Source organism: Diaporthe citri (assembly GCF_014595645.1).
Source record: "Diaporthe citri strain NFHF-8-4 chromosome Unknown scaffold_4, whole genome shotgun sequence".
NCBI classification, from domain to species: Eukaryota; Fungi; Ascomycota; class Sordariomycetes; order Diaporthales; family Diaporthaceae; genus Diaporthe; species Diaporthe citri.
In genome coordinates this window covers 4,418,747-4,432,318 of record NW_025064849.1, presented here as the reverse complement: position 1 = coordinate 4,432,318, position 13,572 = coordinate 4,418,747, and the positions used below count along the sequence as shown (strand labels likewise).

Below are 13,572 nucleotides of genomic sequence, written 5' to 3'. Positions count from 1 at the left end.
TCCGTTCGACAAAAACCAGTCCAGCGACCCGAGAGCCATCACCCCGAAGCGGGCTTTCATGTTGATGGTCGCGAGAGAGGCCTATGAATCCAGAACGGAAGTAGAAAGGTATTGAGACCTTAGAATCGGTATCTAGCACTGGTCAGGCTGGCGTGCCGGGGCATGATGCAGTCCACCACAGCCACGTCAGGTAGGTGACGGTCCATCGAGGGAGCCACAAACCAGCCCCACAACACATTCTGCCCCATTACGTCGGCAATGAATGTATACCGCAACAGCAGGCCACCCGTGACATGATATACCTGTCTCTAAATCGGAGCCCATGGAAAGAGTCATTCAGTGCCGCTTGAGAGCCCTATTCCGAGACGGGCCACTGCTTCTCTACGGGCAAGATGCACTCACTCGGCTCGCCCCCGTGTCCTTTCCGTGACTGAAAACCGAGAGTTACACCCTATTTTCTCCGCGGAGATCGCTGTGCTGCTCTCTTGGGTGACTGCTCGGCACATACACTCGAGTAGCACGACCACTTGTCAACCATGTATAGCAGTGCCCAGGGGGCCCAGGCCGCACCTCCGATTTTTTGCGCCGAGGTCGTCACCGTGGGAATCTTAGACTGTCAACTCGGGAGTTTACTTCGCGTGTAGAACAGGGTTCAGTGAACGCCGTAGCGCTCGCATGGACGACACAGCATTGCCGGCAAGACTTGCGTGTCTGTCTGCATCAACTTCGCGCCTGCCTCTGCGGGGCCCTCATACCACCTTCTCGAACGTCTTCTGGATGGGCTTGGCGGCATCGATGAACTTCTCCAGGTCGTTGTCCAGGTTGGCCAGGTCCTCCCTGCGCTTCTTGTTCTCGGCGATGAGCTTCTGTTTCCTCTTGAGCAGCTCCTGGCGCTGCTGCTCGAGGGCCTCCCGCTCGGCGCGCTCGTCCTCTATCCTGGCGATCATGAGTGCGTTCTCGTCCGATTCGGCGTGTTCGGGGTGCTTTGCGAGAAACTCTTCGACAGGGGCCAATGGGAGTTTCTGGTACTCGTGACTTGTAAAGAAGCGATGTCAGCAGGCTGAAGGGAGAAACCGCGCGCAGAGGCGCAAAGATAGCTTACTCGTGGGTTTCGCAGGCGGCGATCTCGCCCTGCAAGTGGCGCTGCTCGTAGTAAAGGTTCTGCAGCTGCAGGTGGAGGACGTCGACCTCGTGGCGGGCGTCGGCAGTTTGTGATTTGGTGTCGCGTGCGGCGAGGTAGGCGGCGCGGTGCAGGCCACGAAGATGCGACAGGTTTGTGTTGAGCAGCTTTTGCTCCTTGGAGAGGCTGATCTGCTCGTCGGTGGCCAGGGGCGCGTTTGCGTTCGCGCTGGCGGCGGAGATTGCAGCCAGGCGGTCGGCCAGGCCGAGGGCCTGCTCGCGGGCATGCTGCGAGGTCTGGAGGAAGGAGCGGAGGGCCGGATCGGTGACGATGGAGTCGATGGTCATTGTGACGTGGGGGATCGGGAGGGTCGAGAGGGAGGAGACGCTGCGAGTAGGCCGACGGCGACGGGGACGGGGACGGGGACGGGGCTGAGGGCGAGGGCGCGGCGACTCGTCGTCAGGCAAGGCTGAAGCTGGGGAGGCTTGAAGAGCTGAAGCCTTCTCCAGCCCGCCTGCAAGTGGTTGAAGAGGGTGGTCCATGTCTGATGGCTGATCGGATAGCTCCCTAACAGCATGGGCGTGGGCGGTGGGCGGGTGCTGTTAGAGCAAGGGATTCCGAGCTGCTGCCCAAGTGGGGCTATTAACAGGTGGGACCGTCGCCGCCAAGGTGCCCACCTGCCGTTTGGCGTGCGCGTCTACTGCGGAGGTGGACTACCGACAAGGTAGGTATGTAGGTATGGTAGACACTAGAGTTATTCTGTGGTCCACTTTGGTAGGGGTCCTGGAACTGAAGTCCCGATGGATATTCACAAGTCTTCTCTGGCAGTCCTGGTCACTCAATCTCGATATCAAGAGGCACCGTAACTGTCTTGGATGCCCGCTAGTTGCCTCAGCATGAGAGATGCCACGGCATGTGTAGTGAGTGCCTGCTGATTCGACTGGACCGAGTGGTGCAGGTTCGAGGTCAAGCTTCACACCCAAACTGACTGTTGGTGACGGTGTCAGCCCGGTGTCGGAAATCAAAGTCGTCAATGCCAATGCCGATGACGGCTGGGCTCGCGAGGCGCGGGTGGATTGTTCGTCATAGGCCCAAGCAAGCCTCCAAGCATCCAAGCAACTACCCGGTAACAAGCAGCAGGAAAGCAACGCACTCTCGATTGTTTACAGCGTCAACGAGCCCGAACCCCGAGGACGTGGGCGTGCCGTACAAGCACATGAGCTGAATGCACCTGCACACGGGTCCTATTCCTGTACACGGCTCGCTCAGTCCTCGACAGAACGTCCCGAAAGGCGTCCCCATTCCCTGCCGTACAATGCAGTCTAGGCCTGCAGCCCTGCTCCACCTCTCATAAAAAAGGCGGAAATTCACCTTGTTTCGCAAGCCGTCGACTCCCGTACCTCGCCTCGCGCTTTGCCCGCATTGTCTCAGTCTCAGTAGTTGCAGTGTCTCCAGTCTGATATATTGTTGTTGACTTCCGGCATCCCATCAGCTTCTCCCTCCCTGGTCCATTCTCCAAACGTTTCTGCCCCCAACACGACCCGACCCTTTCAGCCTTTGGCCCGTCCCCTCGGTACCCGTCTGTCGCACGAGACTACGCGCCCACACGAAGACATCCTTTCCGCCCTCACATTGGCCAATCACAACAAGAACCCCTCGCGGAGATCTGCGCGCTGTCGAGAAAAAGAAGGCCGATCCCTTGCCATAGTTCGCCGCCCCAGTCCAGCCCACCCGAATCGGGGCGCAATCACACTGCACTGCAGCCCCAAGAGTTATAGCGCGAGGGGTGCATTCTTTCATTCCCTCTCGGCTCCCGCCTCGCCTCCTCGTCGCCCAACAGCCCCGTGCATGACGGCCGTTGACTCGTTGGTCAGCGCCACAACAGCCAATAAATACCGTCGCCAGCGGCTCGTGCCTTTCCCGCATGTGAAGACGACCTTGGCCGGTGCTCCGTCCTTGGTCTACTTCCTAGATTAGACTGCTCGTTCGGTCGCCTTACCCCTCCGTCTTCACTCCTAACTCAACCCAAAATATCTTTGGACCCTTAAAATCCCTACCGTCATCATGGACGCTCCCTCTCTGGCCATGACTTCTTGCACGCCTTTCGCTGCTCGCGCGAACGACAGCAGCCCAGATATTGTGCAGTCTACCGGCGCCGACACTCGACCAGAAATCCGCCGAAGACGTCACAGCCACTTCATCCCGCGCCGGCGGAAATCTATAGTCTCTTCCATCATGGAGGGCGAAGAGGCCGTCATCCTCAAGGTCCGTTGCTTCTCTGGCGCCACACTAGCCGACAGACAACTTGCTGACCATCACTTTTCTAGGTCGACTTGTTTCTGTCGGAGCTCGAGCGCAGGCTGGAGTTCCTGGAAAACTACACTGACCTCACAGTAGATTCGACTCTGTCGAGGGCCTACAACACACTGCAGACAGTCCGGTCACGATGTAACCAGGTTTCGGAGGAGGTTATCGGCGAGGGCCGGAGGCGCTTTCACGTCATGATGGAGACCATGGAGTACAGATACCACGACGCACTGGCAGCCGCCGACTCCATGAGCGACAAGGCCCGCGTAAGCATCGAGCTGCTTGACTCGATGCTGTCCGACGTCGAGATGAGAGCACACAAGCTCCGCCAGCGTGGGCTGCAGAATATGACGGACGCCGCGGAGATCGTCATCGGCGAGGGTCGACACGTCCTGGACAAGGGTCTGCACACGGCCCGCGGCGTGGTCGAGGAGGGTCTCCGTGGCGCAAAGCATGCCGCCGAGAGCCTCGAGGAGAAGATCCAAAAGGCAATGCTGCGCGCTAAAGAGCATGGCCTGATCAGCTACGAAGACCTCCCCGTGCCGTGGAGGGTCAATCCTCACATTGTCCGGGGGTACCGGTTCAATGAAACCTACTCCGGCTGCATCCGCTCAGCATTTGGCATTTCGAACGAGCTTGTCAACATTTGGTCTCATGCCATCGGCCTCGTCCTCGTCCTCGCCCTGGCATTCTACTTCTACCCCACGAGTATCAACTTCCACCTCAGCACCAACGCGGACGTCCTCATCGCCGCGCTGTTCTTCTTTGCGGCCTGCCAGTGTCTTGTCTGCAGTACGATCTGGCACACCATGAACGCCATTACGGATGTCAACCTGATCTCGACGTTTGCATGCGTCGACTACACGGGCATTTCCCTCCTGATTGCTGCGAGCATTATGACCACCGAATATACGGCCTTCTACTGTGAGCCTGTCAGCCGGTGGATATACATGGTCGTCACAGGGCTTCTGGGGGTTGGAGGCGTCATACTCCCCTGGAACCCGACCTTTAACAGGGCAGACATGGCGTGGGCCCGGGTGGCATTCTTCGTCTTTCTTGGTGCCACAGGTTTCTTGGTAAGTGGGTCCTGGCCCCTGAGCACCATGGAGGCTGGCGTTTTCCGTACACAACTTGATGCGACCCCCCCCTCCAACAACCAAAGCCTGCCCTTTCACTTATGATATATGGGAAAAAATTGCTAACAAGGCTCTCAGCCGATTCTGCAACTATCCATGTCGCGCGGTACCGAGTTCGTCTCTGAGTTTTACTCACCCATCGGCAAGAGCATCTTGGTGTACGTCGCGGGTGCTTTCGTGTACGCGAGCAAGGTGCCCGAAAGGTGGTTCCCGGGGATGTTCGATTATTTTGGCGGATCCCACAACCTATGGCACTGCGCGGTCCTGGGTGGGATCCTGTTCCATTACACTGCCATGCAAGAGTTCTTTGCACAGGCATTCAGGCGCGCCGAGGGTGGCTGCCCCGCATACTGATGATTAATAACGATGGTTTGAATTATTGCATGATCTTGGGCATGGCCAAGGTCTGGGGTATCTTAACATGAACCGCATGGGGTATCCTGTCTAGCAAACGTCCGAACGCCGAGACACCTCCCCCCGACCCACACAGGAAAGCACAAACGCCACATCTCCCGGCTACAACTCTCCCCCGACACCATGGCCTCAGCAGGAGGACATGAAGAGCGCGACAGCCGCGATCGCAGTGCCCATCCAGATCAGCGTCCAGCGCTCTCTGTTGGCAGCGGAGGTCGTGGTAGCGGTAGGCGACATAGCCACGTCCACCTCGGTTGGCACTGCCCTCATTGGTACCTTGGCGGCCTCCGTATTTACACCGATCTCCGTCACGGTAGCATGGGCTGCTGTTTCAGACTTCGACATTCGGAACCGAATCGTTAACGGTCCTTTGGATGCTGGGCGACTCTCTGTAGCCACCGAATCCACCGACGCGGTTTCATTTTGCTGCGGCCGCGTCAGCGAATGAGAATTGCATCTCTGGAGCTTATTTGCTGGGCCTACCATTGTGTACGGCTCTGTGGGGAGACGGGGGGATACAGCGTCGTCGCAGGTTGTCGTCAGCATGAAGGCTGAGTTCGGCGATTGCCGGTCGTCGTGGTAGATCAAAGACTGCTGTGCGTTGGCGGCGAAAGCCTTCCAGTAGCCGGGTGCATCCTGAGCACGCTTTGCAGCTATTGGCACGAGGACGATGCCGAAGATGACGAGGACAATGGTTTCTCGAAGGGCCGATGATGGGACCATGGTGTAATCGGGCGACCCCAAAAGCGAGGCGGACGCGGCGGTCGAGGCTCGGGGGAGGTGGTTGGGGATGACGACGGACGGGGATGTCCAAGAATCAGACCCAGCCTCAAAGCTTATTGTAGGCGGAGCTTCAGAAGCGGATGCATTGGCGTGCGGCGGTAGACGGCTCACAAAAGATAGATGATAGAGATAAAAGCTAGACAAGACGGTGTCTTTTCTGTTCCAATTCGAACCGATGAGAAGGGTAATTAGAACAGGCAAGATCGATAGCAGGCTCCCGATGAGTTGCAACGGCTTGGCCCACTGTGACAGTTTGTCCAATGTTTGAAGGGTGAAACGAGCGACCTCTGCTGAGGGCAGCGATGGGAGTCAGCAAGGTTGCCTCGTGCTGCGATGCGACCGTGGGCCGTGCCTTGCTGCCCGATAGACTGTCTAACAAAGACTGTCTGGCTGACAGACCGACACGCTGAATCCCTCGAGGAATTGGGAAAAGATGGATGAGAATGGATGAACGGATAGAAAGGCTGGAAACGAGCTGCTGATGATACAAGATAAGCAGTGGGAAAAAACCAAGGTGAGGCACTTGCAGGCCGCCGGACAAGGCCGAGCGACTGAGCAACAGAGAGAGAGAGAGAAGAAGAAAAAAAAAGGCACGACGTCAACGGTTCAATCTATCGGCCGGACGAAGTCCCAGATGGGTGGATCCTGCCGGACCTAAGACGTCGCGACGTCGCATCCAACGCTCGCTCTTTCCCTCTCTCCCACCACGACGACGCACAACATCCAAGGCAGCACAAACAGCTAAGAACAGGGTCGCATGCGCTGCGGGCCAGCCCAACGCCCCAACCAACGGTCGCAGCTGCAAGGGGCCGCAAGCAGCAGCAGGAGGCGGCGGCGGCGCACGAAGAGAGAGGCCAAGGCTAGGGCCGCAGTGTTACTATTATGGCCCCGGGCCCCTAGGTACAGACGGGTTACTACTGTAGGCGCTGCAGCAGCGGCAGCTCGGACCGGGGTCGCAGGCAGGCATACAGCAGTAAGCAAGGCAGGCAACCAGAATTGTGTGCTCCCGTCTCACCTCCCAAGGCTTAATTAAGTTAATATGCTGGCGTGCTTGCGTGCTTGCCGTGTTGTATATTTGGCACCTTTCAGATAGAGGCAGGAAAAAAACATACCCCTGCGTTTCCCCGAAAGGGCTCGCACGTCACCAGCCTCTTGGGCTGTTGCTCGGACGAAACACCGACTCAATGCGTTGCCCAGGAAGCTGCCGAACCTTGTCCGACCCGCCCGGCAAAACCTCACACTTTCCTTTCCCGTTTTGAATGTCAAGTGCAGAATTCAGCTGTTGGCACCTAGAGTGGCTGGCTAATTTTGGGGAGGTTTTGACCGTCGCAGGATGCTGGAGTCCCGGCTGATCAGCCCCGATTGTTGGCCGCCGTTGGGTTGACCACCCCTCCCCCCATCCCTCGGATTCTTGGCGTCGTAGATCCAGCTCATGCGGAAGCAGGGTCAAGCCATGTCTTGGTGCTGTGCCGACTGGCCGTACACGTACAAACCCGTCGCACAGCATGTGCGTGCAACCGCAGATCCAGGCGGCGGCACACGCGGGCTGGTGCAGGCACGCATGCACAGATCAGCAACACACATACACTGCATGGCCTGCGGCTGTCGTTCCAGGGTTGTGGGCGACGCGGGACATGTTTCGTCTGATCCCCAGCGGCGTGAGCGTCAACTGGTGGGAGGGCCAAGGCGGGCTGCACGTCGTCATCTTGTATCCTCCAAACTTGGGACGATGGGGGTCGCCGCAGAGCAGAAGATAGCGTCTCAAGGCGGACAACATGCCATCATATGTCGGACGGGACATTCATTGTTGCATGCATAAGCAGACCGAAAACTGCCTGTACAAATTATGCCAATGGCAGCTTTGGGCGGCCATGCCCCTGTCTCATGATATCGTGACCATCCCACTCATACAGAACGTCTTATAGACTATCTATTCGTACATCGGCGCAGTGGTCCATGAAGTATGCCCCGCGGCAACCTTCTCGCACCGTTCGCGTTCATGATACATGTTTACCTCCTTGAATGAACACCCTGACTGGCACCTGGTCAGGATCACACCTCATTCCATGTCGACTGTGCTTCCCCAGCCATGTCGTGTCGTGATTCGTATCATTAATCGTCGAGTCGTTATCGTACAGTGTTGTTCGATTCGTTTGACCGTGCCGCCGGTCAAATCCAAGTTCTTGTTCTTGAGCCAACCCAGCCTCGGGCAATTCGCCGCAAGCTCATGCAAATTCTTCGAGACTTGGCGTGCTCGCCGCCGGGGCCGATGCATACTGTCTTCCTGCTGTCGTGTTGAGGCCCCTTTCAAGCGCTCGATCTGCAATGTACGCCGTCTACCCGCTTGGTGGCCGGGGGGGGGGGGTGTCGGCCCCCGTCTCACCCTGTGTGTTACTCACATCACATAGCGTGCGAGATGATCTCGGCGTACACATCGTCCGGTAGCTTCGCCAGAAGGGCCAGGGTCATAGCCTGGACCTTCTCCGCATTCAAGGCCGGGAATGTCCGCAGGAAATGACTGGGGCTACATTGTACGCATCCGTAAGCCACTGAACTGAAGACATCTGTCTCGGGGATGGTTCTGAGTGGCAACTTACTTGGGTGAGGCCATGAGCTCGTCGCGGTGTATGACCAGCTGCGCGGCAATACAAACGATGTTCAAGTGCGGCCCGTAGGCAAATAGGAAGTCCCACAGCCGCAGCACCTCGGGCAGCGGCGGCGTGCACGCACATAGCGTCATCACGCTCGGGAACGCGTAGAGCTCGGCCTGCATGCCCTTGGACGTCAGGAACATGCTCAGCTTGGCGTCGACTATCCCGAGCACCTTGTCGACCAGCTTCAGGCCCCGGTGGACGCCGTCCATGGCGCCGCGGATGTACCCTGGGCACTCCCTGGTGAGCAGCTGGTGAAAGGCCACGAAGGCCTCAGCCTCGCTGCGAGCTGCGTACAGGAACGGCGCGGCAAGGACGTTCATGCCCTGGACGTAGGTGCCCGCCTCAGGCGCCACGCTGCTCTCGGACCCTTCGGTGGTGAGCGTCAGCGCGCGGGCGCGGTTCTTGGCTGCCGGGCTGGAGCTGTGAGACGCGTGGCCGCCGTGTGCGCCGTGGGAGGAGGGAGTCTCATGGGAGGCGGGCAGAGACTGGCGGGTGGTTGCGAGGGGGTTCTGTGGCTTGGAGTCGTGGAGCTTCCAGGCAATGGCGTTGAGGAGGCGGATGAGACTGGCCTCGCTCACGCGGCGGCGGAACAGAGGGTCGGTGGTCAGGGTGCGGAAGGTATCGTTGCGGATCTTGGAGTAGGCGGGCGACGCGCCGCGGTGTACGAAGCTGAGGTACTCATCGGTGCTGAGGACCGGGGCGTCGAGCATGATGAGCCAGACGTATATGCGTAACTTAGACTGCAATGGGAGGACGCACAGGGTGTCAGTCAGCGTCACAAAGGCGCAGAGGGGCAATCAATTGCTGAACAGCTCACCATGCCATCACCGTCGCTCTTGATTTCTTGCTTCAAGACCTTGATCCTGGCTGATTCCAGGGCACTCTCGAAGTCGCCGTCGGGGGGGCCATCCCGGATGAGCCTCTCGAGCGACAGGGCATCGTGGGCCAGGGTGCGGCCGGCCAAAGCTCCGCTGTTGCGCAGGGCCTGGGAGGACATTGCTGCAGCGGCAGCGTTCAATTGAAGGGCAACTGGAGCGTCGCTGTTGGCTCTGGCTCGCGGGGAGGAAGTGTTGAAGGTGGTGCTGGCATGTCTCCTCGGGGAAGGGAGACCGCGGTGGTGGTGTTGGTCTTGTTGCCGCACGGCCAGGCGTTGCTGGGCGATGAGGGAAGGTGGGTTCGTCGCTGTCGTCGAGGCCCTGAGATTCGTAACAGAGCCGGAGAATGGAGCCGGGTGGGCTGCGAGGCTATGAGCAGAAGCCAGCTTCCTCAGGGATCGCGGAGTGCCAGGCGAGGATGGCGGTGGCGGGTGAGGAAGGCTGCTGGGTCCCGAGGCGGACTGTGTGGATCCCAGCGGGAGTGAGGTTGAGTGATCCTGATTAGTCGGGCTAGGCATGTTGACAGTATCGTGGCCAAAGTGTACTGTACGGTACCGTGCCGTGGTGTGCGTGCGTGCTCTGCTCCACTGCAATGTGTCTCTGTATCGCGACTGAGGGTTCCCGTGTATGGCGCCCGGGTGGCTGGGGGATGGGGGTTCGGGTTGGATTGTGGGCATAGGGGGGGGGCGCGGGGGAGCTTGGGGAGTGCTCTCTGTCCCGCGTCATTCTCGCGACGCTGCATTACTACGGTCCGTGCTTGGTGCAGATTGACGAATCGTCTGTCAAAACCCCAACCCTTTCTTCCATGTTTCACGTCCACTCCCACTTCCGCTCCTACGTCCCCACATCCCATCCACATCCACACCCACATCGCCACATCCGTCGGCACACGCATCGATCGGGCCATCTGAAACTGTCAGGGCCGACCCAGCTGCTCAGCTGCCGTGGCTGTCCCGATCTTGGGTCGAAACCAAGCCCTATGGCACACATGTGGATGGTATTGTATGATGTATGTCGATCTCTGCACATGCTACGTACACGAACTTACAGAATTTGCGTATAGGAGGCCCTCGACGTATTTTTTCTAGCATATAGCCTGCCATCGCTGCTGTGTGCCATGTCGCCTTCCGTCAGCCAGCAAATTCCTTGCCGACGTATTCGCCTCGTTCGGCCGCTATACCCTGATGGGCCTCGACCCAGGCAGGCGGGTCTCGCCCTTGCCTGTGCCCTGACCTCACCCTCACCTCTCCCGCTCCCCCTCAGCCGCTTCACATTGACAGATGGACAGATGGTACGTGCATCAGGGCACACTGCCGGGCTGCGGTGGTCTGGCTTGTCGGGCTGTTTGGTGCTGTCTGGTGCTGTGCGGTGTACTGACCTCCGTGCTTTTCTCCTCAGCGCCCCGCCGTTTACCTCATCTCTGCCCACCCAGAACCCACTTGGGAGCCCATTCCATTTCCGGACCCCGAGCCTCAACCCCAGTCCAGTCTCCAGTGGCCCCGGCCGGAATCGTTCTCACGTCGAGGCCTTGCGTCCTAAGGGCCGACGACGCGTTCATGACGTTTCTTTTTGTGGTGACCTGTAGATCAGCATCAGGGACGGGACATGACAGGGTCAGGGGAGCCAATCCCCCTCGGCCGTTCCTTATCCCACACAGACATTGAACTACATTACAGTGTTATCAACTCCCCTTGCCCCTTTTCCGATCTCCATCTCTGCGCATCAAGGCAGACCAGCCCAGGCCAGCCCGGTCCAGTCTGCGCTTGATAGCTGGTCACTATGTACTCCGTAGACACATGCGGGCTCCTCGCAACCGCCGGCTGTCGTGCCGTGTCGTCAGCCAGCTCAAGGCTTGACGTCTGTTCAAGGCTTGACGTCTGTTCAAGCCTTCGAGGGGCGTCGCGGATGCTCTGCTAGGTCCTTGGCCTCTGGCCTTTTCGCTGAAGCTCTCGCGGGACAAGAGTTTCCAAGGAAAGCTTCGACGGCTTGTCTTGGGTCTTGGTCTTGCCTTGAACCGACACCCTGAGCCGCGCCAGCCTGCAAATGGCAGTCCCGAGTGCTGGGCGGCCAGAAGACCGGACGGGACAAGTGATGCGTCGTCGACTCGCCTCCGTCCTCCGTGACCAATTCGCGCAGCAGGACAATGGCATCAGGGCACTAAGAATGGTGCAATAGCTTTGCCCGGGATGTGATTGGCCCCTCTGCCCCAAATCCCTGGAGCATATCCCCACACTATCGGGACTGCAGCTTGGCATGCTTTCAACTTTACACGTTCGCTATTGTCCATCGCTTGGTGCCGTACCTCACTCGGTCCAAATCGCTTCACTCTCACCCATCTCATCTCATCTTGCCTGTCAGCCGCACGTCGTCTATCTATGTGGCCCGCCAGATCCTGCCCATTGCGCCTGGGTCGCTTGTCGTATCGCTAGGCGCACACCACCGCACCACAAGCAGGCTCAGATCTCGGACGGGTGGGCGTTGAGATTTCACCTCGCCGTCCACGCTCGTCAGTTTGGTAAAACTTTCTCTTGATGTGCATGCCCAGCTCCTCTGGAGACATGTTGGTATCACACAGTATGTCCTTGTGACCAACCTTCCGGGCTGCTGACAGCAGAGGCGGGGGCTCCCTCCTGTCTGTCTGCTCTACCTCTCCCCTCCTGCGAGTAGAGCTGCTTCTACCCCAGCCCTGTGCAGACAAGTAGTACTTGCCCGGTCATGGGGCATCTCGTGCCCGGCCCATCCAGCTGGCGAGCCAGCGGAAAGCAGGTCGACGATGGTACATGGACTATGCATGCATACAAAACACAAGTTGCTGCTAGTCATGCCCATGTCGCCCTGAAATGGGATTTGTGAGAATCCAGCCTGTCTTGGGGGGGAATATCCGCGCCTGTTTTCGTTCCTCCTCTCGGCGTCTCTCTTTCTGTGCCTTGATCCCGGATGGGGGACCCTGAACTTGATACCCACACGCTCCACAGCTTCAGAGATCTGTACCGGTTGTGAGTCGAGTCGACGACCGGTCCACGACGTCCCCATGCGCCGCTCCGTCCATCTGGTGCCTGTGTGTTATTACCAAGATATCCACTCCTCACCCTTCAACCGTCAGCCCGGCTCCCCTGCTGCCCGCCCCTGCCCAGTCCCAGTACCTTGCTGTCTTCTGTCGCTGTCGCATTGCATAGTACGCAAGGGTAAGAGGGCCCAAGTTCGGTACGGTGCGTCTGCCTCGACATAGCTGCATATATCCGTGCTCCTCAGCAGAGGGCTCTCTGCAGCTGCTAGTCTTGGACTGGCAAGGTTCCTCGATCACGCAATTCAGATCCTGTCAGCCACCCCCGGGGTATCCCATCACGGCCGCTCCTCCTTTTGATATTCCATATTTCATAATGTCACAATGCTCCGGCTTAAGAGGCTTCCCTCACCAGATCCCGCCTCCATCACTCTGAGCGCCCCCTTCCACCGTCCTTACCTCCCTCCCTTGCCTTGCCCAATCACCCTCACCCTGAGCCACGCCAGGGGATATACTCGCGTGGGATACCGCTTCCACCCTGACGAGACCGTGCCCCCGTCTCCCTCAGATCAGCGGCCGAAGCACTTGCCACACCCGCGGCGCCCCTTGACGTTCGGGACTTTTCCCGGCGCTGCTTTCCCCTTGGACTTTGGAAGGAGCCGGACCAGATCAAATTGGGCTTCGGTGTTATTTAGACGAATTGCGACATACACCAGCGACACTCGCCATCTTGAGGCCATCTTCAGCCCTCGTGTGGGATATCACCTAGCACAGCCCTCGCACCCAATCAGCCCGTGTCACACTCCGGCCTGTGTTCCCTTTTAAGAGGCCGATCCACTCACTACCTCACTTCGCTATCAGCTTTGCCGTCTCCCATCGATCCTGGGACCCGAGTGTGTGGGTTTGAAAAGACTAGCACGCGGCTGGAGCATCTATCGACTGCGTTACACAGCCAGATTTGACAGCTTTCTGTCCTTGTGGCCTATAGAAGGCTGCGCTGTGTGTCACCCGTGTGGGATACTTCAAGCCACTCGCCACCCACGGTGATTTCCCTCCTTCTCTTGTGGCCCTACCTCCGCGGAAACCCATCTCTGCGGGTCGGCCTACCCGGGAAGGATTACAATCCTGCAGGATATAAATCACAGTCGACACCCGGGTTCCCAACCTGGCCGCATTCCGTGGTCTATTGCAGCAGGACTGGGCCATCTCTCACTACCTGCCGACAGGGCTACGACAATACCTTCTCCCCTACCAGCTCCTCGGAGCGCCAGACATCGAG

General features: G+C 58.7%; 4 protein-coding genes across 4 annotated transcripts; 1 reads left to right on the top strand and 3 right to left on the bottom strand.

The window, feature by feature from the left end:
* Positions 1-749: 749 nt before the first annotated feature.
* INS49_010360 (uncharacterized protein) lies at positions 750-1,467 on the bottom strand (the record flags this gene model as incomplete). Its single annotated transcript, XM_043171086.1, has 2 exons — positions 750-1,035; positions 1,103-1,467. The coding sequence occupies 2 exons, from the start codon at positions 1,465-1,467 to the stop codon at positions 750-752; spliced, it is 651 nt and encodes a 216-aa protein (XP_043025651.1).
* Positions 1,468-3,184: 1,717 nt separating this feature from the next.
* On the top strand, positions 3,185-4,917 carry INS49_010359 (uncharacterized protein; the record flags this gene model as incomplete). Its single annotated transcript, XM_043171085.1, has 3 exons — positions 3,185-3,385; positions 3,448-4,503; positions 4,642-4,917. 3 exons carry the CDS (start codon positions 3,185-3,187, stop codon positions 4,915-4,917), a joined length of 1,533 nt encoding a protein of 510 aa, XP_043025650.1.
* A 189-nt stretch (positions 4,918-5,106) lies between these two features.
* Positions 5,107-5,700, bottom strand: INS49_010358 (uncharacterized protein; the record flags this gene model as incomplete). The annotated part of the gene is made up of 2 exons (XM_043171084.1): positions 5,107-5,403; positions 5,461-5,700. The coding sequence occupies 2 exons, from the start codon at positions 5,698-5,700 to the stop codon at positions 5,107-5,109; spliced, it is 537 nt and encodes a 178-aa protein (XP_043025649.1).
* A 2,460-nt stretch (positions 5,701-8,160) lies between these two features.
* INS49_010357 (uncharacterized protein) lies at positions 8,161-9,807 on the bottom strand (the record flags this gene model as incomplete). Its single annotated transcript, XM_043171083.1, has 3 exons — positions 8,161-8,284; positions 8,358-9,154; positions 9,232-9,807. 3 exons carry the CDS (start codon positions 9,805-9,807, stop codon positions 8,161-8,163), a joined length of 1,497 nt encoding a protein of 498 aa, XP_043025648.1.
* Between the last annotated feature and the right edge of the window lie 3,765 nt (positions 9,808-13,572).